At 36.0% G+C, this 27,816-nt stretch overlaps 1 protein-coding gene across 5 annotated transcripts in view; it reads right to left on the minus strand.

The window, feature by feature from the left end:
• LOC308250396 (ankyrin repeat and KH domain-containing protein 1) overlaps positions 1 to 27,816 on the minus strand; it is a gene marked incomplete at its 3' end in the record, with an annotated part of 130,414 nt that overhangs the window by 27,513 nt on the left and 75,085 nt on the right. For all 5 annotated transcript variants that reach the window (XM_080672968.1, XM_080672971.1, XM_080672972.1 and 2 more), the window contains 10 exons: positions 27,662 to 27,749; positions 23,996 to 24,123; positions 23,657 to 23,800; positions 22,273 to 22,375; positions 11,405 to 12,163; positions 5,902 to 6,047; positions 5,632 to 5,743; positions 4,799 to 4,944; positions 1,908 to 2,050; positions 1,280 to 1,493 (listed from right to left, as the gene is read on the minus strand). In XM_080672968.1, the coding sequence (XP_080529094.1) occupies positions 1,280 to 1,493; positions 1,908 to 2,050; positions 4,799 to 4,944; positions 5,632 to 5,743; positions 5,902 to 6,047; positions 11,405 to 12,163; positions 22,273 to 22,375; positions 23,657 to 23,800; positions 23,996 to 24,123; positions 27,662 to 27,749 (1,983 nt within the window). The remainder of the gene's footprint in view (positions 1 to 1,279; positions 1,494 to 1,907; positions 2,051 to 4,798; positions 4,945 to 5,631; positions 5,744 to 5,901; positions 6,048 to 11,404; positions 12,164 to 22,272; positions 22,376 to 23,656; positions 23,801 to 23,995; positions 24,124 to 27,661; positions 27,750 to 27,816) is intronic.

The raw sequence follows: 27,816 nt of genomic DNA on the forward strand, positions 1-27,816 counted from the left end.
TTTACGCATGAGACGTTAACTTCTCTACACAACAAATAAAGATATTAAAAATGAATAAAAAGTAAGTAAAGCACAATGTTCAATGGAAAACTTTTTTTAGAGAATACTTTATCGAGAATGCAGTTTGCTAAATACCCCAGAGTAAATTCTTTCAATCCTATTCAAACTTAGGTAAAATAGATTGAAATATCATATATTTTATTCATGTCTTTTGTTCATGACATTTTTGCCAAAAGATATTTCCTACTGGTATTATTTCTAAAGTAATATGATTTATCTAGAACTTCTAATAATCAAGTGGGTCACATTAAGTATCTGTAATATGAAAAGATAAACTGGATAGCAGGAAAGGTTCATTTCTCTTCGTGCAATGAAAAGTTTTAATGAAATTCAGGGAGAAAAAATGAGATTTTCATTCAAACCTTTTCAACTTGAAATGACTACCAGCTTGGCCATTGTCTGATTATTAAGAATTTTACACAAGTTACATTTTTCTAGAGTTCTAAGTACCTAATAGTTCTAAGCCAAAAAAAGAATTCAAAATACTGACATACTCTTACTTTCTGAATGCTAAATAGTCATGAAATTGTCAGAATCTGTCATGGTCAGATTAGATTTTAGCTAACTTAAATTTATAATCTATTCAGTAATTTAAAAAAAATTGATTTCAGAGAGAGGAAGGGAAAGAAAGAGAAACATCGATGTGAGAGAGAAACACTGATTATGATTAGTTGCCTCCCACACACACCCTGATCTGGGATTGAACCCACAACCTGAGTATGTGCCCCAACAGGGAATTGAACCCGCCACCTTTTGGTGTACAGGATGATGCTCCAACCAACTGAGCCACCCTGGCTAGGGCTGCTCAGTAATTTTTTGGATTGGGGTTTTTACCATTGGTAAGCACATGCCTTATTAAGGCACATGCCTCTTTAAAAGTCTACATTAATGAGCTCTATAAAATAATCTTACTACTCAAAAGTATCTTACTACAAAATAATATTACTACATTCAAAAGTTGCAAATTGGAGGATTAAGAGAACCACTCAAACCTGAGATTGAAAAAAATACTGATTCTATTTTCTTCACTGTCCTTATAAAAGTCATGAATAGGAATAATGTGTTACTGACCACTGTACAGCACAATTCTCCAATCTTGCATTGGGGCATCAATTTTAACGTATGACAAATTAAAATAGTACATCAATTTGAGTTGAAATGCCATTCTTTTTCTACTAGAAATATATCTGATGTAGTTGACAAATTATAAAGTGCTTACCTTTGCTCTATGCTCAACATTAGCTTTTCGGTCCAGAAGCAAACTCACTACTTCTGCTCGACCTTGAAAACAGGCCAAGGTGAGAGCTGTGTTCCGATTGGTCTCTATTTGGGCATTAATGTCTGAACCCATATCAAGCAACAATTTCACTGCAGGAACATGTCCATTCATTGCAGCCAACATAAGGGGAGAAATACCTAGTTTACTCCCAGTCCTCAGGGGGGAAATTAGAAAAATAAAATGTGTTATCTGTTGTTGTTTTTTTTAGAAAGCATAGAGAACATAAAAGATGAAAACATTTCAGTAAAAAGAAACCAATGAATGATTTTGTTTAGACTAATAATTAGAAATAGAAAAATCTCACAATTTAAAACATAATCCTTAGAGTTATAAATTTCCAACTATACATAACAAAGTACTTTCTGAAGGAGACCTCTTTAAAAACAGTCACCTTAGTTGAAATAATCTGTGATTATTTATAAGCACATTACAGGAAGAACTGTTGGCTTTTGTAACTTTAATACTATTTTAATTAAAAATGGTGTCTATCCAAATATTTAGGGGAAGACACTTATTCTAAGTAGTAACTTAATAATCATGAGTAAAAAATCAGATAGGCAATAGATACCTTGAATTAATTTCTGCCCCAGCATTAAGCAGAATCTTAATGATATTAACATATCCTCCAGATGCAGCTAGACTCAGTGGTGTATAATCAGACACATTCCTATGTTCTTTATTTGCACCTCGAGCCAGCAACAAGTCTACCACCTACAAAGTAAAATATGAACAGAGAATTCCAGTTTACACCAAGGGTTTAACATATAATTAATTAGGCTTTGTATATTCAAATATCAGCATTAGAGAAATGGATTCAATTTTACATCAAGGAATTCAGAGGTTTGAAATCCCAATTGTACTGAAATCACAAATTACTCTTTCTATTTGTCAATTGTTGAGTAACCATTTGCATTTCATATGTGTTAGGATTGTGGTTCACTTATCATAAGCATATTTAAAATATAAGAGAAGAGGAGAAACCAAGATGGCGGCATAGGTAAACACCTAAACTGCTGCCTCGCACAACAATTTCAAAACTACAACTAAAAGACAGAACGGACACCATCCAGAACTGCAGGAAAGCTGACTGAGTGAAAATTCTACAACTAGAAGGAAGGAGAAAAGCTCACAGAGAATTGGAGGTACGGCAATCTTTGTGCGCGCAGAGAGGAAGGGCGGCGGAGTGCCTGGCTGGCTTTCTCTGGCGGAAGGGGGAAGGGAGCCCCCGACCGCATTGAACCCCAGTTCTGACTGCACTGAACACCTATTCCGGGCGAGCCCCTGGGGACCCACGCTCTTGTGGGGGGAGTCTGGACTCTCGGGCGGAGACTCGGGAGCCGGGGAAGGCGGAAGACTGAAAGTCCGCTCGCGCCAGTGCGCACAAAGGCTGCGGGAGGCTGCCACAGGCTTTCCCTAGCGGAAGGGAGTGAGAGGCTCCTGACGGCACAAAACCCCAGTTCTGACTGAAGTGAGCCCCAGTTCTGACTGCAGCGAACCCCAGTTCCAGGCGAACCCCCGGGGACCCACGCTCTTGTGGGGGGAGTCTGGACTCTCGGGCGGAGACTCGGGAGCCGGGGAAGGCGGAAGACTGAAAGTCCGCTCGCGCCAGTGCGCACAAAGGCTGCGGGAGGCTGCCACAGGCTTTCCCTAGCGGAAGGGAGTGAGAGGCTCCTGACGGGAGTGAGAGGCTCCTGACGGCACAAAACCCCAGTTCTGACTGAAGTGAGCCCCAGTTCTGACTGCAGCGAACCCCAGTTCCAGGCGAGCCCCCGGGGACCCACGCTCTTGTGGGGGGAGTCTGGACTCTCGGGCAGAGAATCGGGAGCCGGGAAGGCAGAGGACTGAAGGCACACACGTGCTAGCAAGGGCAAGGCTGATGGGAAGCCAAGACTGAGACTCCACCCCATCCAAGCAGAGCACAGAGGCTATTGCAATTTGGCAAGTCTAATCCTATAAGGCTGTCTCCAGCACCGGACTTCTCCCAGCATAGACACAGCTGATCCTTACAGCCAACTGGCCTGGAGGTCAATTCTTCCCAGTGATACCAACAACAATAAAGACTTAATTACAACAAGGCTGTACACACAGTCCACAAAGGGGTACACCAAGAGTGTCCACCCCAGGTTAACTGGGGAGGCAGACCCACTGGGCCAAATTGGAAACCTAGCACACAAATCTTCCAACTCAGGGAAGCAGTGAAAATGCGGCGTCTAAGAATCAGATCACAAACGAAAGAAATGGAGGAAAACAAACGACTGGATATAGAATTCAAAACCACGGTTATAAGGCTTTTTAAGAATATCCTAGAAAAGGCCGATAAATATAACGAGACCCTCGAAGAGATGAAAAAGGACCAACTAGAAATTAAACATACACTGACTGAAATAAAAAATATTATACAGAGACCCAAAAACAGACAAGAGGAACACAAAAATCAAGTCAAAGAATTGAAATACAAAGAAGCAAAAAACACTCAACCGAAAAAGCAAAAAGCAAAAAAAAAAAAAATCCAAAAAGTTGAAGATAATGTAAGAAGACTCTGGGACAACTTCAAGCGTACCAACATCAGAATTATGGGGGTGCCAGAAGAAGAGAGAGAGCAAAATACTGAAAACCTATTTGAAGAAATAATGACCGAAAACTTCCCCCACCTGGTGAAAGAAATAGACTTACAAGTCCAGGAAGCCCACAGAACCCCAAACAAAAGGAATCCAAAGAGGACTACACCAAGACACATCATAATTAAAATGCCAAGAGCAAAAGACAAAGAGAGAATATTAAAAGCAGCAAGAGAAAAACAGTTAGTTACCTACAGGGGAGCACCCATACGACTGTCAGCTGACTTTTCAACGGAAACTATGCAGGCCAGACGGGAGTGGCAAGAAATTTTCAATGTGATGAATAGCAAGAACCTACAACCAAGATTACTCTACCCAGCAAAGCTATCATTCAGAATTGAAGGGCAGATAAAGAGTTTCACAGACAAGAAAAAGCTAAAGGAGTTCATCACCACCAAACCAGTATTATATGAAATGCTGAAAGGTATTCTTAAAGAAGAGGAAGAAGAAAAAAGGAAAGATAAAAATTATGAACAACAAATACATATCTATCAACAAGTGAACCTAAAAATCAAGTGAATTAAAAACCTGAGGAACAGAATAATCTGGTGAATACAATAGAATCAGGGGCATAGAAAGGGAGTGGACTGATAATTCTCAGGGGGAAAGGGGTATGGGGGGGTTCATAAAGAGACTGGACAAAAATCATACACCTATGGATGAGGACAGTGGGGGGTAGGTAAGGGCAGAAGGTGGGGTGGGAAATGGCTGGAGGGGAAATATGGGGGAAAAAAGGAGAAATAATTGTAATAATCTGAATAAAGATTTATTTAAAAAAAAAAATAAAAAAAAAAAAATATAAGAGAAAATATTTACAAAGTGAAAATTAACATTAACACACCTCCTGACGTCCACCAGAACATGCCAATGAAAGTGGAGTATCCTTAGTTCGTTCAGATTGCGCTTCTATATCTCCACCTTTATCCAAAAGGATTTCAACAACTCCAACATGCCCTGCTGTTGCCGCCAGAATCAGTGGTGTGAAACCTAAATCAGAAAATAAAAATCTCAAACAAATTTGTGATTTTTACTTATTAAGCTACTGTTTTTATTTCTTGATTATTTTCGTAGGGAGTCTTTAGGACAGATACTTATAAGCATTTAACATAAAACTGCTCTAGCCTCTAATTTGTTTGTGACAAAAATCCATAAACATCTATAAAAAGGAAATGCTAAGTCAAAGATAACTATTACAGTTTATACTCATAGTGAACTTTGAAACCTCTGCATGCTCAACTTTTGGATTAAGGAGAAAGGAAGCCTGTACTTCACTGATAATTTACAGTCGAATTTCTGGAGAATAATTAGGCTCTGTAGATGAACAAATCTGGAATTCCAAATTGAAATATGCTTCACTATCTTTTCACTAAGACAGGCTAGAAACTACTTATTGACAGTGAAAAAACTTGATGTAACTACACTCAGACATACATTTATTTATTTATTTATTTATTTATAATTGACCTGAGAGAGGGAGGAAGGGAGACAGAAATATTGATGTGAGACACATAGATCAGTTGCCTCCCACACACGTCCCAACTGGGGATTGAACCCGCAACCTAGTATGTGCCTACTAGGAATCCAACCCGTGACCTTCAGTACATAGGATGATGCTCTAACCAACTGAGCCACACTGGCCAGGGCCAGACTTTAATTTTGACTGACATTCCTTACCTTTTTTGTCTCTGTGTTCAATTTTAGCATCTCGTGCAATGAGTACAGATACGAGTTCTTCATGGCCACCTGCACAAGCTAATGTTAATGCTGTGTCATGATTGCTCTCAGTCTAGAAGGGGGAAAAATAAATTAGATTTTGTTTTTTTACAACGGGGTTATCAATTGAAGAGCAAATATTTTCACAATGAATATAAAATGATAATTTTCCTTTCCAAACAAAGAAAATAAAAATGTGCAAAATAAGTTTAAATAAAGCAATATACTCACATGTGCATCAATGTCAACTGAGGGATAGACAGGGGGCAATGACTGGGAAGCCACATTGCTTGGAGACTGTGAACAGGGTTCAGGTGTAAGACATTCTGTGGTCTGAGAGGAACTGTTTGAACCAGTGGGCACTCTGCTACTCACAGCTGAAAAACAATATCCATATTGCTGAATTCTACTAAAAAGAGTAAAGTCATTTATAATATACAAAAAATACAGAAAATACAAAATTCTGTATTAGTAATATAATGTAGTAACTAAATCCCAAGCTTTACAGTCAGATGAACCTATGTTTGAATCCCCGTTCCACTACTGACTTTCTGATAATAGGCAAGTATAAACCTCTTGGAGTCTCAATTTTTCAAAGGTGTAAAATGTACAATGCCTGCCTTGTAAGGTTGTTGGAAAGACTACTCAGAATAATGCAGGTAAAATACTTAGTACAGTGTCTGTTACTGAGTGCAAATGTAACAAATGGTAGCCTTTTACATTGTTAATAGAGAAAAAAAAGTTTCCTTTAAAAAAGTAAAGACTTTTTTAATTTATAAAAGGCAATTAGATAAAATATCCTGAGAACAATGCAAAAAAAGGGGAATACAAGTTAGAATATTTATCCCATTAATAGCAGAGAGCATGTTATTTTTTTTTTTTAAATTCAGTATTTGCTTTGAAAATTTGCCACAATGAATCAGTGTCTGAAAATCAAACTATTTTTAAAAGGAACATTGCAACTTTTATTTTGGATCTCAAAATCTGGTGTTTGGAAACTTTGTTAATTGAAATGACACCTTTATGTCTACATATTTCTTAAATTTCATTGGAGATGAAGTTTGCCTCATAGAGAGGGAAATAGGACCTATCTTAGAGGGATGCTGTGAATTGTCTGTGAGATAATTTATAAAAACATTTAACACAGTGTTTGGCATATAGTAAGTACTCAATAAATGTAATTATCAGATAGATAATTAGAACTTTCAGTACTATTATTCACTAATTTGAAAAACATTACTACTTAAGAAGGAAAAAAACACAATCATTAATAATATGGAAAAAGACAACAAAGTTTCAGTAATGTCAATAAACATAGGTCTTAAAGGGAACTATAAGCATTTCAAATGTTAGAGAATGTTTTCTCTCTAGAATTTTGATAGGACCCCAATCACTTGCTAAGGTGTTCACAAGTGTGAATGACTCAGTTTAGTATACTACTTTTAAGAATAACAAATTTTTAAAAATGTTAAGATATGTTTCCATATGAGCTGTCCTCCCCCTCAATATATATAAGATTATCTTGGCAATATGAATTTCTGCAGATTGTCACCACATAAGTATACATAATTTAAACTATCCATTTACAAATAGGAACAATTATTATATATATTTGTTTCACCTATAAGAACATGCAAATGAAAAAAAGTTTAAAAATTTTTATCATTTAATGAAATAAAAGCAGATATTAGTTTGTTATTCCTCCTCAAAATAGTTGATATATTTGGAAAATGGCTCTAGTAAACAAGATTTGAAAGATAATACATAGCACCTTTATAATAAAATTTTTACAGTGGTCTCATAATTATTAACATACACCTTATTAAAGAATTACTTTTTAATCATTATTAATTTTATTTATTCATGTTATTTCTTGTTATATGAAAAACAGATATTTAAAAAATTTTAAACATTTGACTAGAGTGCTGTGCCAGAATGTGATGTTATAAAAAAAGACTTCTTTACAGAGTTGACTTTAAAAAATACTTTTGTGCATTTAAAAACTATATGACAAAAAATGTGTTGTCACATCAACTATTATACATTTTCTACAACATTATTCTAGAAACATTTTTTCTACCTTGCAATAATGACAATCAGCAATATTTCATAGAAGTGACTTTAATAGGATTAATTACATACAAAAGTTATAAAGATAAAACTAGAAAGTAGCAAAGATTTAAAGGTACATGTGGAATAAAGGTTTTATTAAGATAAATTTACACCAAGACTATGACATTTTCATAAATCCTAAATTGTTTCCTACCTCTGAACAAAATGTCTCTCAAAATGACTATAATTACTACCACAAAAGTCACTATATAATTCAAATTAAATTTATGCACTATCCTAAAAAGTTGATAAAAGAACTAAGGGTAATATTCTACCTAATTCTTTATAAAATTTAAGACAGTTTTGTAGGCAATATGGAAGATGATAAAAATAAACCTTGCTATATAAAAACCTCAGATACTAGGTGTACATAAGCTTTGTTGTAAGGTTTTAATAAATTAAATCACTATAAATTGTTTTATTTAAAAGTATTAGTTTCATATAAATAAATAAAAATCTATAAATAAGATATTAACATCTATTAGAGGAAATTATTATTTAAAGGCATTTTATTGTAAGTGCCCTAAAAAATAAGAGTTTCCTAATATTTCTTTTATTCTTAAGCCACATTGACTACCACAGTATTATTTAAAGCAAAATACTTTTGAATTGGAATTTGTTGTAAAGAGCCTATTAACATGCCAATAGCAGTAACAATGTACTAAAGTCACAAAAATACATTAGACCTTATATGCACATCAAATCTTAATATAAGAAAATGTTATTTAATAGAATTTAGAAGTTTTGAGAAAATAATATCTTTAAGATAAATTCAGAACTTCAAGTTGAATCAGATGCAAGCATATTACGTCTGTGGTTCTTAAACCTGGCTGAACTGACTTTGACTCTTGTTACTTACTAGCAACTTAATTTCCACAAGCCTCAGTTTTTTAAAAGAAAAACAGGTGGGAAAAGTACCTATTTTATAGGATTATTATAAATAGCTCACAAGATAATGTACATAAGCATTTAGCACAGAGCTTAGTGCATGGTAAGTCCTCAATAAATTGAACAGATATTAGTTAATTTTTAGCCAATGTTTCTTATATATTCATAATGAGATTTTTACTAATGTTTCTAAAACTGCTCAATGGTCAAAGCTATTTTGAATTCTTTAAATTGCTTTGAATTTCCAGACCTTGGTTCTAGATATTTGAATCATGTAAAACTGAGAGCTGGACATGAGAATCACTTGTTATTATGCTAAACTGTAAAAGTCCAATACTTTCAGAAGAAAAGGACTTGAAGAACCATGCTCCCAATCAAGAATTTACATACATTTTGTCTGGAACTATACCCAGTATGACACAAATAAGACTGTATACTAAAAGGCTAAGTTAGTCAGCTAATCCAGTTGCGACATTAATAAATTATGTATCTACCAACTCATCATGATAAATTTTGAGAATAAAACAGCAATAAAGAAAAAATACTCCTATATTTAAAGAGTAAATTTATTGCTATTATAAATGAATATTCTCTAAAGTATAATTGCAAGATGTACAGTATTCTCTCCTTTATTAAATACAAGGCTTGAGAACTAGATTTAATTTAGGCAAAATTAATCACATCTTTGGTCTCACATATAATCCTACCAATTTCAATGGATCATACAATTGTAGAATTAGGTATTCACCATTCATCTTTGTCTAATTTCTTTAAGCTTCAATTAAAAAAATTAAGAGAAACTTGGACTTAATGGAAATTTTTATATGAACATAATTTTTTTTATTTATTGGCTGATTTACAAGTTAAGGTTTATTAATAAAAGAATATTACACAATATGGTAGACCAACTATCACTAGATATTAATGGCTAACAGAAATAAAATTTTATTAGTTTCTATTAACATTACTTATCATTAAAAGATGTTTTCTAAATCAGCTTTTTGAAGTTTTATGTTAACTTTGTAAAAGATCACTTCAATTTAACAAATACTTTGGCGAAATAAAATTTAACCTCCCCTACAAAACCATCCAACCACCCATTTACTACCATAAAGTTCAAACCTACAAGTTTACTTTTAGAGCTGTTTCTACAGTCTTTAAAAACAACAACCAAACAGGTCCTAAGTTACAATAATACTAGATCGATCAGTAATGTGGGTTTCATAGCTGCAAATTGAGTATTTAATTAGGAACATTACAATGCTATTTATAGAACCTTAAAAATGTTATCCCAGGATCACCAGTTTTATTATTATTATTATTATTATTATTCATAATCATACTTCACACCCAAATATATACCTTTACCCAGGTTAGAAATAAGAGCTACAAACAAACTCTGAGTTTATTTATAATTTATAACAACTCTCAATGCTAATGACACAAAGTTAATTTGAGTTAAGTGGCTGTGGGCTGAAGATATAAAAACTTAAAGAATCTAACTCCTTAAAACATTTCCCAGCATTTTTATTTTCTTTACAAAAACTAAGATATTCCTCCTCTGCACAGTGGTACCTATATTCCATATTAGAGGAGCCTCAGAGGCTATATTACAATTCTATAACCACTGAAAGTCATACACATTACCCCCCACCCCAAATTCCTGATTTAAGTAATCTTATTCCACATTTTTAAAGATTCAGTAAAGATTAGGAAGACTAAAGACTCACAAAAGAAGAAAACTGGGATAGCATAATTGGGATGGGAGGAGGGAAGGAGAATATGACAAGAGGAAACAGACAACAGTTAAGGAAAAAAATTTTGCAATTGAGACAGAGGACTGGCCTGCCTTTGAATATCACTCCAGCTACATCTTAGTTCTTGGTCTTCATCCACTGTCAACAGCCATTCTGGCTGCATTTCTGAACTGGGCTCTCATGGAGGTGATACATTCACCAGCCATCTTTAGGAAGGTAAATGATTAATTGCACTGTTTTCCCACTGCTGCAAGGACAATGAAAGGGAAAGTAAACTTGTGCACCTCATTTCATATCTAGTTGTAATTTTCCACAAAAAAAAAAAGGGAAAGAAACATACTTTAAGGTTACCAGGTCCTTTTTTATTTTTTCGTGTATGTGTGTGTATTATGTCTGTCTGTGTGCTTTCATCAAGACAGTTAATATAAAAATTCCAATCTCCAAATCATCATTAAGTTGACAATAATTTCTAACTTTAAATATTCTAACCACAAATACTGTATCAACATGGAATATTTATAGTTTTCTCTGAACATCCCTTTTAATTATATTTAAATTGATCTAATAAAATTATAAAGAAACAATGTGATTTAGAATTCTGATTTCCAAACATAAAAATCACTAGCAGAAAAATTTAATGTATAATCTTTTGTGAATATCTCTAAAGCCTACAAAGGAATTCTATTCTGAGATCTCCTAACCAAGATACAACACAGGGTGGTTTTGACACCAAAGGTCTAAAGTAAAGGATCATGGCAGCTTTATTTCTTTGCCTTTGTAAGTAACAAAAAAGAAGAGGGGCAAACACACTTTTGTGTGTTAGAGCTTAAATTCACTTCCAAAACACCTCAAGAAATAATTTTACAAAGATCATTCTAAAACATAAAAGTACAAAGTTGGTGTTTTTGGAGGGTTGTGTAAAGAAGTTGAGCACACAGATTAAAGAAAAATTATTACAGATATATTTCTTAACCCACCTGCTATCAGGTCATCAAGAGTGTCGGTAAGCGTCTGGGCTGGAGTTGCAACCATTAGTCCATCTGGTTCTTGAACTAACAGCCCCTGATCATGTCCAGTAATAGCAATCTGAGGCTGTCCTATAATCTGATGATTACCTGATATTTTGTGAAGTTCAAGAGAATTTGTCCCATTAGAACCTAAGTCACTGGAAAAGTTACACTGCGGAGATGATAAAGGCTGGACTGGGACAAAATCAATTTGTTCTGCCGATGGTGGAGACTGTTGCTCATCATCAACATCATTATCTTTAAATAAGACTGTGTCAACCTGAGGTAACTCTGAAAAGTGATCCTCTAGAAGACTACCATCTCCTTCCCCTTCTGGGAAGACTCCTCTATGAGAGCACTGCTGGTGTAGAGATAATGTGTCTTTCTGACCTTTGGTTTCCAAGTATTCTTTGGTAAATTGTTGCTGTGTTTTCATCTGCAACTGCCTTTCCACTTTCTGCAGCTCTTTCAGTATTTTCTTCTTCTTCTGGACTTGCTCTTCTCTGTTCTTTTTAAGTTCTTCTATCTTATCTTTGTTCAGAGGTTCACCTTGAATTAACTCCAATGACTTAAGCTGTGCTTTTTCAATAGCGCTAATTCTTTGTCCCAGTTCATTCAGCTTGCCTTCAGTCTCCTCTACTATGCACTCCAAAGGCTGGTATGGGTGAAAAGGTGGCAGTACGTCCTGATCTGCTACCTGCAGGGAACTGGCCTTCTGCTTGGATGTACCTAAGCACATGAAAAATGTTTGAAAAAGTGCCATGCTAAAAAAAAAAAAAAATCAGCTCCCCCTCCCACACACATGGACCTCCCTCCCCAAACCCTTATAACTAATGCTGTAGAATGAATGTTTAAAGATTCACAGAGTGGTAGGTAAAGACTATACTCATCTATTTAACAGCACAAACTAGGATGTTGCCAATTAAAAAAATGAAATTTTTAATAAAAAGCTTAATCTTTAGAACAGGAGGATTTTGGAAATTAAGACAGGACAGGATGAAAATCAAATCAAAGAGGAAAAGAATCTCAAAATTCTGCTTATTTGACTAGACGTCTTAAAGAATATCAAATCTAAAGCATTATCAAAATAGTGTTAAGATACCATTAATATTAGCTTAACTGCTCAGTTGTTCTTTGCACAATATTAACTGTGCAAGCAAAGATTACTACAAGAAACAATAACTTGTAGATGAAAGTAAAGTGTTTTTCAATTGCCAAAATGCTTCTCTTAATATATCAAAATGTAACGTGAAATCAGTTTTTTCAAGATATATACTTCTAAAATTTTCCATCATCTTTAATACTTTTGTACATGAACACTAATATTAAAAAGAACATTTTTTTCTGAGTTTAACTAAACTCTTAATGTAAGCATCTATCAGAGGAAAATGATGTTACCTAGGAGAAAAATCAGATTTTCCATATAAGAGTACTCATATTGACAATGTATTTAAAAATAAAGTAAATGTACGTTATTTTAAGATTTTGAATCACACTTAAATTAAGTTTCTCCCCTGACAAAATAATTATCAATATTAATAATCCTAACATCTGGACATAGAGTGGAGGATACATATAATTACTGCTTTAATTCAAGGCTTAATCCTCTTATTTAGGAAGAACTGGGACTATCTACATATACAAAAGCCTAATATGCTAACTGCCCCTCAGACTGTTCAGTCACTATGATATACACTGACCACTAGGGGGCAGACGGTCTGACTGGCAGGTTAGCTTGCTGCTGGGGTCCAGCTGTTCGGGACTGGGCGAGACTGGCCAGACATGCCGTAGAGCCCTCTTGCGGTCCCTCCCCGGCCCCGATTGTGCACTGGTGGGGTTCCTCAGCCTGGCCTGGGCCCTCTTGAAATCTGGGACCCCTCGGGGGATGTCGAAGAGCTGATTTCGCCCAATCCCCACAGGCCAGGCCAAGGGACCTCACTGGTGCATGAATCTGTGCATGGGGCCTCTAGTTCAGTAATAAAAAGGAACAAACTACTGATATATTCTACAACATGGATGAACTTTGAAAATATCATACCAAGTCAGTGATTTTCAACTAGTGTGCCGCCACAAAATTTTAAAAACATGTAATACCTAACTCTTTAGTCAGGCGCACTGACCTCTTTTCCCTTAAATTGTCAAATAAAATAAATATTCTAATATAGATGGTGGTGATGGTTGCACAACTCTGTAAATTTATTAAAACTCATTGCATTTTACATTTAAAGTGAGTGAACTTTATAGCATTTATTTTTTTTTTTGTGTGTGTGTGTGTGTGTGTGTGTTAATCCTCCCCCTAGGATATTCTTTCCGTTGATTTTTAGAGAAGGTGGAAGGGAGGGAGGGAGGAAGATGAGGGAGAGACAGAGATAGAGACAGAGAAAGAGAGAGAGAAACATTTATGTATTGGTTGCCTCCCACCTGCACCCCAACGAGGGCCAGGGATCGAACCCACATCCAAGGTATGTGCCCTTGACTGGGAATTGAACCCGAGACCCTTTGGTCTGCAGGCCGATGCTCTAACCACTGAACAAACTGGCCAAGACTACTCAGTTCTTTTTTAACAGCTTCACTGCTGTTTAATTTTAAATGCCATAATGTTGCCCTGGCCAGTGTTGCTAAGTGATTAGAATGTTGGCCTTGGATTCCATTCCTTGTCAAGGGCACATACCTCAGTTGTGGGTTCGATCTCTACCTTGGTCCAGGTGTGTTCCAGAGGCAACCAGTCAATGTGTTTCTCTCACATATCAATGTTTCTCTCTCTCTCTCTCTCTCTCTCTCTCTCTCTCTCTCTCCCCCTCCTCCCTCCCTTCCACTCTCTCTCTAGAAATTAGTGGGAAAAATGTCCTTATGTGAGGATTAAAAAAGAACTCAGAAAAAAAATTAGTTGTCCACTCTTTAGGTTTGTAGTCAACATATATGAATAACATAAACATAGTTAACTTAAGAATTTAAAAAACAGATCATCCAATGCATTAAAAATGATTCTCAAATTCAAAGGAAAAAAGTCACCTATTAGATGTTAAAATATACTGAATTGCAAGAGGTGACAAAACCACTGAAAAATAAAATCAGAGATTCAACTGCTTCTTTGCTAGAATGGGAGATGTTAAAACTGCAGGTAGCTCTAATATCTGCAACATGTTTTATTACTGAAAAAAACTAACAGTTTTTCCACAAGAAACTATCTTTAGCAAGGTCAGAAGACTACAGTTCCAAAATCACTGCCATCACTTTAAGAGACTTATTCTTTAAATGCAAACTTAGCAAAATGTATTGTCTATATTCAATTTTACATTTTTATCTGAACAAACTGGTGGAGAAATACTTTATTCTTTTAAAGGAATAGCCTTTAGATTTGTGAGATAATTTTATAAATATTTCCATAAGTTTATATAGGAATTCATGGTTTGATATATTTGTTCAAAGTACCTAATGACAATCAACAGATAAGAAAAGGAAGGATAACCAGCACAAATAACAAAAAAAAATCAGTTGTGTGATAAATTCAATGACTTTAGCATACTAAATTTTAAAATTCTGCAAAGACTGAAAGCTCCTTTAAACACTTATTAATTTCAAAACACCCTTATATAGTTGATATGAACTTTGTATATAAGATTAAGGAAACCCATGTAAGAGTTCAACACTAACCAGACTGGTAATTATATGAACTTATACAATGTTCGAAAATTAAAAATCTATCAAATAATAACATGATCCAAAATAAGACTAGAATTTTGAGGACAGTAACAGTAGAAATGGCCCTTTCTTGTTAATTAATAAGATGCAAGAAGCTTAAAAGACAAGATTACTAAAAGTAACTTAACTAAATATAGAAACTATAAGCCCAGAATACTAGTATATGTAGCAGCAAAAACAAAGGATGGTGAAAGTAATGAACAAAAAGCAGTTCTTCTCCAAAGAGCCTAGATACATATATCAAAGCACTAACATAAGCTGTAATATCAAAAGTAAACCAGGTTGGTGAAAAATAAATAATATAACCTAATCATTCCCAGAAGCTGAAGCAACACCTTCAATTTTGGGGAAAAGTAGAGATTGTGACAAGTGTTCTTTTAGCAACAATTTTCAGTTAGCAGGAAGGTAGTAAGTAGTATATAAGATGCTAGAAAATAAGAGTTCCATCTCCTTCCAACATCTTCCACTGTCACATATAAATTAACTAGAGGCCCGGTGCATGAAATTCATGCACGGGGGAGGGAGGGTGTGTGTCCCTCAGCCCAGCCTGCACCTTCTCCAATCTGGGACCCCTTGAGGGATGTCTGACTGCCAGGGATCAGGCCTAAACGGGCAGTCGAACATCCCTCTCACAATCCAGGACTGCTCGCCTTCCTGCCTTCCTGATTGCCCATAACCACTTCTGCCTGCCAGCCTGATCACCCCCTAACCACTCCCCTGCCAGCCTGATTTATGCCTAACTGCTCCCCTGCCAGCCTGTTTGCCCCTAACTGCCCTCCCCTGCAGGCCTGGTCACCCCTAACTGCCCTCCCCTGCAGGCCTGGTGCCCCCCAACTGCTCTCCCCTGCAGGCCTGGGTCCCCCCCAACTGCCCTTCCCCGCAGGCCCAGTTGCCCCCAACTTCCCTCCTCTGCCGGCCTGGTCACCCCTAACTTCTCTCCCCTGCAGGCTTGATCACCCCCAACTGCCCTCCCTTGCAGGCCTGGTCCCTCCTAACTGCCCTCCCCTGCTGGCCTGATTGACCCCAACTGCCCTCCCTTGCAGGCCTGGTCCCTCCAATTGCCCTCCCCTGCTGGCCATCTTGTGGTGGCCATCTTGTGTCCAATGGGGGCAGCCATTTTGTGTGTTGGAGTGATGGTCAATTTGCATATTACTCTTATTAGATAGGATAAATCTATTCATTGGTAACACTGGATGACATTATAAAGTACTTTCTAGGAATTTAGGAAAATCACCATCTCATCTTTTTGATTTGGTTTCCAGTAGAAAAACTTTGTAATAGGAAACCATAATATAGAGCAGGGGTGGGCAAACTTTTTGACTCGAGGGCCACAATGGGTTCTTAAACTGGACTAGAGGGCTGGAACAAAAGCATGGATGGAGTGTTTGTGTGAACTAATATAAATTCAAAGCAAAGGAGCGGAGGGGAGAGCAAGAGAACCGGATAGAACAGCCGGATCCGGCCCGCAGGCCGTACTTTGCCCAAGGCTGATATAGAGACAGCTTTGAATGAGACCTTTATTTTTTTTTATGGGCAGTGAGGGAATGAGGTGGACATGTACATTCCAAATATTTAGTTTATTATTGAAATGAGTTAATTCTACCAATCATTTTTATGTCTAAAATAATTAGTATACTGTGTAATAGAAAAATAATGGCTAAGGACAAAATACATGACATACCAGTAGATTTGGTTTCATATTTCTTACTTGATTTTGTCTAATCAGATATAAACTTTGTTCTGTGACCCCTTTGCTTTCATATATCTCTACATAGCACCTTACTAGAATTATTTTTTTAGAATCATTAAAAAAATCTCTATTGATTTCAGAAAGGACAGGAGAGGGAGACGGAGAGGGAGATATATAAACATCAATGATGAGAGCGGATCATCGAGTGGCTGCTTTCTGCACACCCCCCTACTGGGGATCAAGCCTGCAACCTGGGCATGTGCCCTTGACTGGAATCGATCCCAGGACCCTTCAGTCTACAGGCTGACACTCTATCCATGGAGCAAAATAGGCTAGGGCTAGAATGATTTTTTAAAAAAAATATTTTTATCGATTTCAGAGAGGAAGGGAGAGGGAGAGAGAGAAACATCAATGATGACAGAGAACCATTGATCGGCTGCCTCCTGCACACCCTCTATGGGGTATCAGCCTGCAACCTGGGCATGTGCCCTTGACCAGAATCGAACCCGCAATTCTTCAGTCCTCAGGCTGACACTCTATCCACTGAGCCAAGCTGGCTAGGCCTAGAATGATTTTTAAACAGCATTCCCAACTGGGTCTTAAATTGAAATAGAAAAAAGGTTGATGAAGTAGTATAGAAAATAACACAGTACATCAAATGTAGTAGAGTATATATATTATTTAATGGAATTTGTGTTTGGATAAATAGATGTACATTGTGTCCTGGGTTTCAATGTTCTTATTGTGGTCATAGTAAAAAATGAAAGCCATTGGCCTGGAATTGATCATTTTTTCTTTATGTCTAAATATCTATCTCAAAATTTCCCAAAGTAGCAGGGCATGCCATATATCTTTATTTATTTTATTTATTTATTTATTTATTTATTTATTTAAATATATTTTATTGATATTTCACAGAGAGGAAGGGAGAGGGATAGAGAGCCAGAAACATCGATGAGAGAGAAACATCGATCAGCTGCCTCCTGCACACCTCCCACTGGGGATGTGCCCGCAACCAAGGTACATGCCCTTGACCGGAATCGAACCTGGGACCTTTCAGTCCGCAGGCCGACGCTCTATCCACTGAGCCAAACCGGTTTCGGCCATATATCTTTAATATAGTAAGGTTAACCAAGAGCGTTCAAAGATAGAGCATCTGTGTTACATGCTAAAAGATTAATTCAACCTTCTGCCTTCTAAGCAGTTATATGTTAAAAGGCATTATTAAATGTGGGCATATGTAATCCATGTAAACATGATTACATAATAGAAATCTACTAAACTAGAGAATATCAATAGTAAAAATTGCATAAGAACACTCAATTTCATTCACTATACATATATTTTTCTATACACTTTTTAAAAAAATCCTCACCTGAGGATATTTTTTCCATTGACTGTCGGAGAGAGTGAAAGAAGGGGAGGGAAGGAGGGAGAAAGAGAGAGAGAGAAACAACGATGTGAGAGAGACACATCGACTGGTTACCTCCTGAGCACCCTGACTGGGCCGGAATGAACCTGCAAACCCAGGTACATGCCCTTGACTGGGAATCAAACCCACGACACTGATACAAAAGCCGACGCTCTATCCTGAGCCACACCAGCCAGGGCTCTCTACACTTTTAATGATTTGATACAAAAATATGAGAACTTTTCAGGTACCTATTCCAATAAACAACTCTGGGATATAAAAGCAGTATGTTAACTGAATTCTTACTTTACATTTATATTGCTGTTTTCAATCTTTCCTCTCCATTCTAGAATACTACTTCTTGATTAATTTTTTTAAAAACATCATTCTTTAATCACATCTCCCTTTTTAAAAATGTTTAATAATTTTCTTTTGTGTTCAGAATGATATATATTGTTAGCCTGGTATTCATTAGTTTACTCAACAAATATTGGAACAAATAGAACAAGCAAGGCATAGTGGACTATACAAAGATAAACAACATAAACCCTGCCCTTGAGGAGCTTACAGTCTAAAAGAGGAGATAAAAGTATATGAGTCCAAATATAGGGATAAATCCAAGGATTGGCAGACCTGGAATGGGGGGTATAATATAGGAACCCTCATGCATTACTGGTGGGAGTGTAAACTGCTCTAGCCATTATAGAGAGCAAATTTGTAATACTCTCAGATAAACATTATGCATTCCTATGACAGGCAATTCTGCTCCTAAATTTATCCCAAAGAAATTCTCACAAAGACCTAGAAGGGGAATATATAAGGATTTTCATCACAGCATTGTCTGTGAGAAGTGAGAAGCAACTGGGTACCCATCACTGGGAGAAAGGACAGGTAAAAAATGGAGGATATACAGGGTGAAGCACTGTGCTGCAGGCAGAAACAATAGAGGTAGACACATAAATAGATCCTAAAAACAGTACTAATGAAAAAAGTAAAAAACAAAATGGAATTACAGCACAATACCATTTATTAAATTTAAAATACCCATTAAGTAGTAAACATTATGAGAATGTGTAAGAACAAAAGAATCTACATATCAACCCACTGCCCCCCCCCCCCCCCCCCGCAAAAAAAAAACAACAACCCCAGAATGACTGCCCACAGGGCAAGTAAGGGAATGAAAGAGGGATAAAGGGAGTAAGAGAGGAGCCACAATGTCAAAGCACCAGGAATTGAGTATGATTAACCCAACCTTCTATACATGAGTTCCAAAAGGGGAGGAGGGGACAGGAGTAGGAGTGACCAGAGCCAGAAGGAAGATCCAATGAAGTGCTGTAGGAGTTCAGAGCAAATAAATTACTCCTCTAGAGGGCTTGAGGTGCACACAAAAGATATAGGTTTTGTTTTAAAGTTTAAACTGACATCATTTAAATGCTTTGTAACAGATTAAATTCGAAACTGTTAACCTGCACAGGATAATCCAGTCCTCTCTTTTAGAATCTCTGGAGAACCAGTTACAACAAATAAATTAGATGCGACAAATGGCTTCAATTAACAAATTTAAAAATTAATTTTGAAAGGCATAGGGTTGATATCACTTATATAACCTTTCCCATCTGAATATTCACAACTATACATAATATAGCTAAATAATGTTGGAAAACTGAGCATATCATTCTCACCTAGTTTCACATTTTGTTTATAGAGTGATTCTGAGGTCTCTCAGATGCCGCCTAGAATTGTAAATCCTTGAAAATCAACAATAAATAAGTGAGATAAGTTGCCTATATCAGGAGATATGGGTGAAGATGGATGGTGCCTAGACAAATGGTGCAAATGGGTCATGAAAGAAAAGAATATATGAGTAGTATATAACACCTGGGTAAGATTTAGGGCATGAATAAATTTGAAAGGATGCAGGTATGAATAATAAAAAAGATTTATTTAAAACAGACAGGAATAAAATGTTATAAGAACTTGAAAAGATGATTGCTAGAAGAGGAAAATAAGAGTCTTAGAGAATAAGAACCCTTTCTTTATCCCTAATCACATATGCAACACAGATGTTAGGAGAAACAAAAGTGTCAAACATCAATTTCATCATTCAAAGGAACTTCTCTAGAGACATAAATGAGAAGTATTAAGGAGAAAAAGCCACCTTAAGGAGAAAAATATAATAACATGTATTTAATAATTAAAATAGGGTTTTTTATCCCATTGATTCAGTGTGCACTCTGATATCAACTGATTTTTCCTAATTCATAGGGATATAACATTCTATGATGCACATGATTTATCCTAACATTACATCTTAACACATGCATGATCACAGTTCGATCCTGCATAAATATATATTAGGTTGGCAATGTCACCTGGCAGCTGGCAACAGCAAGTGCCCAAGTGTCTAGATACAAGTGTTAACTTTTTTCTTCCCTAATAATTTAGAAAAATAAAAGATTCCTTAAAAGGTTAATTTATTTTTATATTATTCAATAAGTAGTAAAACATCAAAGTGAAGATAAATAAATACTCCATACAAGGAGGTATCTCAGTAAGCAAAAAATATGATTACTCACTTGAGTATCAACTTAAAAAAAATCACTACCCAAACATTTTAGGTTACTTAAATATTAAATCTAAATTTAAAATGTTTTACCTGCTCTCTACACATACTTCATATCCTTCCTAGCTTATTTCTTGGTTATTTGGTGGTTTGTGTTAATAAAATATATTTTTAAAAGATTTCTTATGTAGTACTGAATTTCCCTAGCCAAAGTTAGTACAGTTCTAAATAGGGTTTAGCCAAACAAGAAACAACAAAAATAGAGGCATTTAGGTTTCAGTATTTTACTAAAGGCTGTCAGCTAGTTATGATGCTCAGATTCCTTAATAAGTACATGCTTACTTTGCTTTTTATTTGTTAAGATTAAAAATGGCAGCCTTCATTTTCTTAAAAGTTTAAATAGCTATGTGTCCAATGGAAAGCTGCTAGCAGTCAGAGACACTACAGACATTTTATCTCTAAAATTAATAGTTTAGAGATGAAGTAATCCTTGGTGAAGGCCCTCAATACTCTAAATTACTAAAACTGGCATAATTTGAAAGAAGCTTCTGTTTGCTGCTGTAACAATTACCCCTAACCAACTTTCCTTTTTTTTCTTTTTTATTGTTTAAAGTATTACATATGTCTCCTTTTTCCCTGATTGACACCCCCTACCAACTTTTCTTAAATCACAATATTAAAGAGACTAATACATACTAATACATCTCATTGTAATTTCAAAAACCTAGGACTTGATTATCATATACTGAATGAAATATGCTCATACATTTGTTTTTATGTAGTTTTTAATGCCTTACACAGTACTATTTTCTTATTTCAAAGAACTCGGATATGACAACTATACATGATTATCAAATCAAGGTACTTTTTATATCTACAAATGAAAAGATAGCAGAAAAATATCAGAGCTCATAAACTTGAGTCCTTTAAATAGAGTACACTCCTTCTTAATATTCACTTGGATATTATTTATATACTTTTTGATAGTTATTTGTTCAGGTTCACATATTGACAGATGTTAACACACTCTATTTTGCATTATGTGAAAGAAACTAAATTTAGTAATTCTTAAAACTTGTCACTCACTGAATTGAATCATTGTTACTAAGACTTAACTAGACAAAAAATATACATTTTCATTCCTCATATTATACTACTGTTTAGCTAAAGAATTATCAAATGGGAAATGAATGCCTGATAAATTCGTGCTACTTTAATAAAAAAACTTGTTTTTTGTTTAAGTATTTTCACCTATGTTAGATAAAAATTATACCTAGCAGTATGTTAACAGGAAAATAAGAAGTCATTTTTCTTAGTATTTATGTATTTTCTATTTTATAGTCTGTAAGGCTATTAGCATTTTCAGAATTACCTACCTCAGTTAATGTATGAATTAATATGGGATACATACTAATGAATTCATTAATTAGATAATAAAATACCCATTTTAAAGAAATAATTTAAAAACTAACCTTTTTGTACTCCTAAAAGGGCAGGGGAGTTCTCCTGTGAACTTCTGTCAGGCTCTTGGGGAGGTACAACCATGGCAAGAGTATGCATTGGTACACGTGGAACCTAAAAAGTCAACTCAAAAAAAATAATCTCAGACCAAAGAGTAAAACAAAGGCCCACAAACTAAACAGAGATCCTGTTTTAGATTTTTTTTTCATACTACCAATTCACTTTTTGTTCTTAAAAATAAAAAAAAAACAAACAAGAACAAAACACCAAAAAATTCACCTGGAGGGTATTATACTGAGCGAAATAAGCCAGTCAGAGAAAGATAAGTATCACATGATCTCTCTCCTGTGTGCAATCTAATGAAACAAATAAACTGATGATCAAAAATAGACCCAGAGTCACAGAAGCATGAACAGACTGTTGAACCTCAGAGGGAAGGCAGGGGAGGGTGAGTGGGAAGAGATCAACCAATGAACTTGTATGCATATATGCATAACCGGTGAACACAGACAATGGGGTGGTGAGAGCCTGGGGGTGGGGAGGAGACGGGAGAGGGCTGGAGGAGGTTAATGGGGGGGAAAAGGAGAACCTATGTAATACTTTTAACAATAAAGATTTTAAAAAATTTCACTAAGGAATAATTTCTAAGAATACTGATTGGACAAACTCAATCTACAAGTAAATGACTTAAGGTAAATGTAATATTACTCTCTTGCTAAGAAGAAAGCCTTGCTGGTTCCAATTATAGCTAGGAGTACAATTCACATAATCACTGGCCAATTTACCCTTGTTCAAATTCCATATGGGTAAAAAGAAAGAAAAATTCCACATGTCTCCTGAGTTGGAGTATTTTAGCAGTTCTCAGGATAATTTTGTAGACAAAAACTTAAGATTTCACTAAACTGTATGCTTAGTATATTCTCTATATTCTCTCCATATTTTTAGGTAGGTTTAAAAATTACTTTAATGAACTTTTGGTGCATATATCCTGGTTAATCATACTTTGCTGGTTAACAAAATAGTTAATTCTAGTATAAATAATAGTTTCTTGGGAGGTATTAGGGAAAAGCTTTTTTTTTGGTTCAAAATTATGCTTAATACATTCATGAAAAAACAAACAACCCTAAAACCTAGTTGTAGTAAGATGAGAATTTGGAATATTTATATTTATATTTGGTATTAAGTGTTTTTTTAAAAACACTATTTTTAGTAAATAAGATTAAAAAATTTCCATGAACTTTTGAATAAAAGAAACCTTAAGAACTTAGGATCATGTTTATCTCAATATGTAATAGAAAAAAGAAACCAATTTTGCTCAAAACAAATTTTAAACAAAAATTCCCAACCGGTAAGAATAGTTATACGTAGTTTCAAATAAGCTCTGTTTTACTTTACCTGAGATTGATCTTGAGAAGGTGGAGTAAGTATAGATACATCTGTAGTAGGAACTGATAGAACATTGTTTGGATAATCCAATAGATAAGAAACAACATTAGTATGGCCACCTTTTGCAGCTTCGATGAGCATTGTTGAACCATCCTGAGAAAAATTGACACCATAATTATTATTTGTAAATTTCTTCTTATATGATTACTATACACATTTAGTTTCTTAGCAACTCATATAAAATCAAAACTCATTAAAAAGTAATGAATATTAAGCACTAAGAAATCAAACATTTTAATAGCAATATATATATATTATTTATTTATTCACTTATTTTTAGTAGAATACCTTGAGTCGATGAGTAGGGTCAGCCCCATGAGCCAAGAGTAGTTCAACAACCGCCAGGTGACCTCCTGCACATGCCAGCGAGACCACTGTATGATCATTATTGGCTGTAGCCCTATTCACATTGGCACCTTCAAGTAGAAATAAATAGCAATCTTAGCAAAAGTTGGAATCAAGCCAGTTCACAGACAATATCATTTTAAAGATCTTTTGAACTATAATACAGACACAAAAAAATGCATCAATCATTATTGTATAGTTTGAAAAATTTTCACAAAGTGAACACACCTGTGTTGCCAGCACCCAGATCAAGAAATAGAACATTACCCACATACCAGAAGTTCCACCTTGTGCCCCCTTTCAGTCAGTACCCGCCCCTCAATGGTATTACTATTCTGACTTCCAAACTGGTTTTAGTTTTTGATCTTTATATGAATGAAGTCATACAGTGTACTCTTTTGTTTGTGTCTGGCTTCTTTCGCTCAATATAATATTTGTGAGATTCATCCTCATTGTTGCACGTAGTTGTAGTTCGTTCATTCAATATCACTTTTAAAATGGAAAATCTAGAAGACTAAGATTAATAAATATATATGGGTTAACATAAGCAACAAATAATACCATTTTATGTAACTTTCAAAATGTTTCAAAGACATTTTTTATCTATTTCTAGAACGTGGCAATATAGCCAGGTTTCAAAGTAGAGATAACAGATTTTTTAAAACCATATTTAAGGGAAATATAATTCTTCATATTGTGTATTTTAAGAGTCAGAGGGATGTAGATATGAAGAGAAGACAAGATTATCCAAATATATTATCTGAAAGACTATTTAGTAAACTGCTCAATAACTTTGTACAATATAACCTGAGGCAAACCTAAAGGAACAATCTTTTCTTAGCCTGTTTTTAAAAATTTGTTTTTGGCCCCTGGGAAAAAAGAACTGTATTTTAGTTCAATCATCTTTTACAGACCCCAGAAGGCTAACCTAGATAGTTAAGACTATAGCAATATTCATTCTTCCCTCTTCCTTAATTCCAAACTTACTTAACGAGGAGAAAAATAAATCTATGGGTGAAACTATTATTAATTTATTTAATTTTCAGAAATATCTAGTTGAACCTAATCCTTGGGAAAGGCAAGACACATCAATAAACATCCTCCAATAGCAACATAAGATTATTTTTAAAGTTGTTAATAATAAATTTATTTACTTTAAAAATATATATTTTTATTGATTTCAGAGAGGAATGGAGAGGGAGAGAGACAGAAACATCAATGATGAGAGAGAATCAATTTGATTGGCTGTCTCCTGCACACCCCAAACTGGGGACTGAGCCTGCAACCTGGGCATGTGCCCTGATGAGGAATCCAACAATGACCTCATGTTTCATAGGTTGATGCCACGCCTGCCAGAAGGTTAATAATACATTTAGATTGTAGACTGTTTAGTAGTTACTGCAGCCTAGAAAAACTATAATCAATGTGTTCCTACTCTTGACAAGCCTAATGATATGCTTAGCAGGGTAGTTGGGTATGAAAGGAGCATGAGAGAACTTCAAAGGTTATCCATCTGTTTATACTTATGTATGGTTGAAGTACATAATTTTTACAGAGTATATTATAGCATTATATATATATAATCGGGGCGGATTGGGGCCAGGCCTGTCGGGAGGAGGAGATGGTGGGCGATTGGCCGGCAGGCCTTGCCCCTGTTTGGTGGGGGGGGCCGATCGGGGTCAGCGGTGAGGGGAGGGGCCATGGGAGGTTGGCTGGCCAGCCCTGCCCCCAATTGGTGTGGTGGGGGTGGGGTGGGGCCTATCTGGGGTGGAAACAGGTGGGGGGAGGGGCTGTGGGCTGATCAGGGTGGTGGGGGCTCATCAGGGCAGGCCCAGAAGGGGAGTGGGGCTGCAGGAGGTTGGCATGCAGGCCCCGCCCCCTATTGGAGTAGGGGGGCTGTCAGGGGCGGGGCTGGCCAGGGGGAGGGGCTGTGGGCCAATGGGGTAATGGGAGCCCATCGGGGGCAGGGCCAGCTGGAGGGAGGGGCTGCGGGCCAATTGGGGTGGTGGGGGCCCATTGGGGGCGGACCAGCTGGGGGAAGGGCCGCAAGGGGGGGGTGTTGGCCGGCTGGCCCCACCCGATTGACTGGTTCGCTGGTTGCCGTGGGCATCATAGCAACTGGTCATTCCAGTTGTTACTACGTTCTGGTCTATGGCTTTTTATATGTATAGAGATCCAATGCACGAAATTCATGAAAGCGTAGGCCTTCCTTCCCCCAGCTGCCAGCACCGGCTTCCCTCTGGCACCCGTGATCCGGGCTTCCCTCGCAGCTCCGACTTCATCTGGAAGGTTGTCCAAAGGATGTCTGGTCTAATTAGCATATTACGGCCCTGACCAGTTTGGCTCAGTGGATAGAGCGTCAACCTGAGGACTGAAGGGTACCAGGTTCAATTCCAATCAAGGGCATGCACCTTGGTTGCGGGCACATCCCCAGTCGGGGTTGTGCAGGAGGCAGCTGATCGATGTTTCTCTCTCATCGATATTTCTAACTATCCCTCTCCCTTCCTCTCTGTAAAAAATCAATAAAATATATTTAAAAAATAATAATTAGCATATTACGCTTTTATTATTATAGATAGGTCTTAGCCTTGGCCAAGTAGCTCAGTTGGTTAGAGCATTGTCCTAGTATGCCAAGGTTGTGGGTTCAATCTCTGGTCAGGACACATAAGAATCAACCAATGAATGTACAAATAAGTGAAACAACAAATTGATGTTTTTTCTCTCCCTCTAGAATCAATAAATAAAAATTTTAAAAAAGATAGGCCTTACTTGCTAGCAAAAATGTGATATAAAGAAAATAAACCTTGCTTTATCTAATTAAAGAAATATTTTATATTTAAATGATAAAATATTATATTGCATTCTTAATGGCACAAAATAGCAGTTTTATTGGAATAGAGATAGAAAATTTTTATTTTAATAACATGGCATCACCTGAGTGGACCCTCCTTGTATTTTGCCATCCTATCCTGAAGTTTTTCATCAGATGCCCGAGTATCTCTAACACTATAATACACAGTTAGACTGACCCAAATTAAATTGCTGATATTATATACCATTTTTTGATGTATAAAATGACAATTTTATATGGTTCAACCTAACATGAGTTCAGCAGTGTTTCACTTTTCTACAGTAAACAGTATTGAACTACGTTGTCATCCATCATTTGAACTTCTTTGTTTAAATATAATCAAATAAATACAATAATAATAATACCTTTGTATACTTGATTAATTCAACTGTTCCATAAACAACAGTAGCAGACTTTCCCCCTTCTACCTCCCCTTATCTCCAGCAGAACTGCCTTATAATCATTAAGTGCTGAACAATATCTACTAAATATACCTGGACATTTACATTTGGCTTTTCCAGCTTTTGGGAGTAACCACCTGCTATTTGTTTGATAAAAACTTCAAACTCAAAACTAATAAATATCCCAATAAGTATCTCACGAACTCTATGATTACCAAATAAAATATAGCAACACAGGACTAGAATATAGTACTTATGCTGTAGGCAAAGTAGCTTTAACATAAATAGCAACAGTTTAGGATTTTTTACCCCCAGAAATTATAGCCTCTTGGAAATGATCACTTGTACTTTCTTTACCTTTGCTAATAAGAAACTGCACAGTGCACAAATGACCAGCTCTTGCAGCTTTCATCAAAGGTGTTCTTCCACCTTCAGATTCATGTTCCTATTAAAGAAACAAAAATAATCCATCAATAACAACTCATTAAGCATCTATTTTAAATACTTAGTAT

This window comes from Plecotus auritus (assembly GCF_963455305.1).
Source record: "Plecotus auritus genome assembly, chromosome: 6".
NCBI classification, from domain to species: domain Eukaryota; kingdom Metazoa; phylum Chordata; class Mammalia; order Chiroptera; family Vespertilionidae; genus Plecotus; species Plecotus auritus.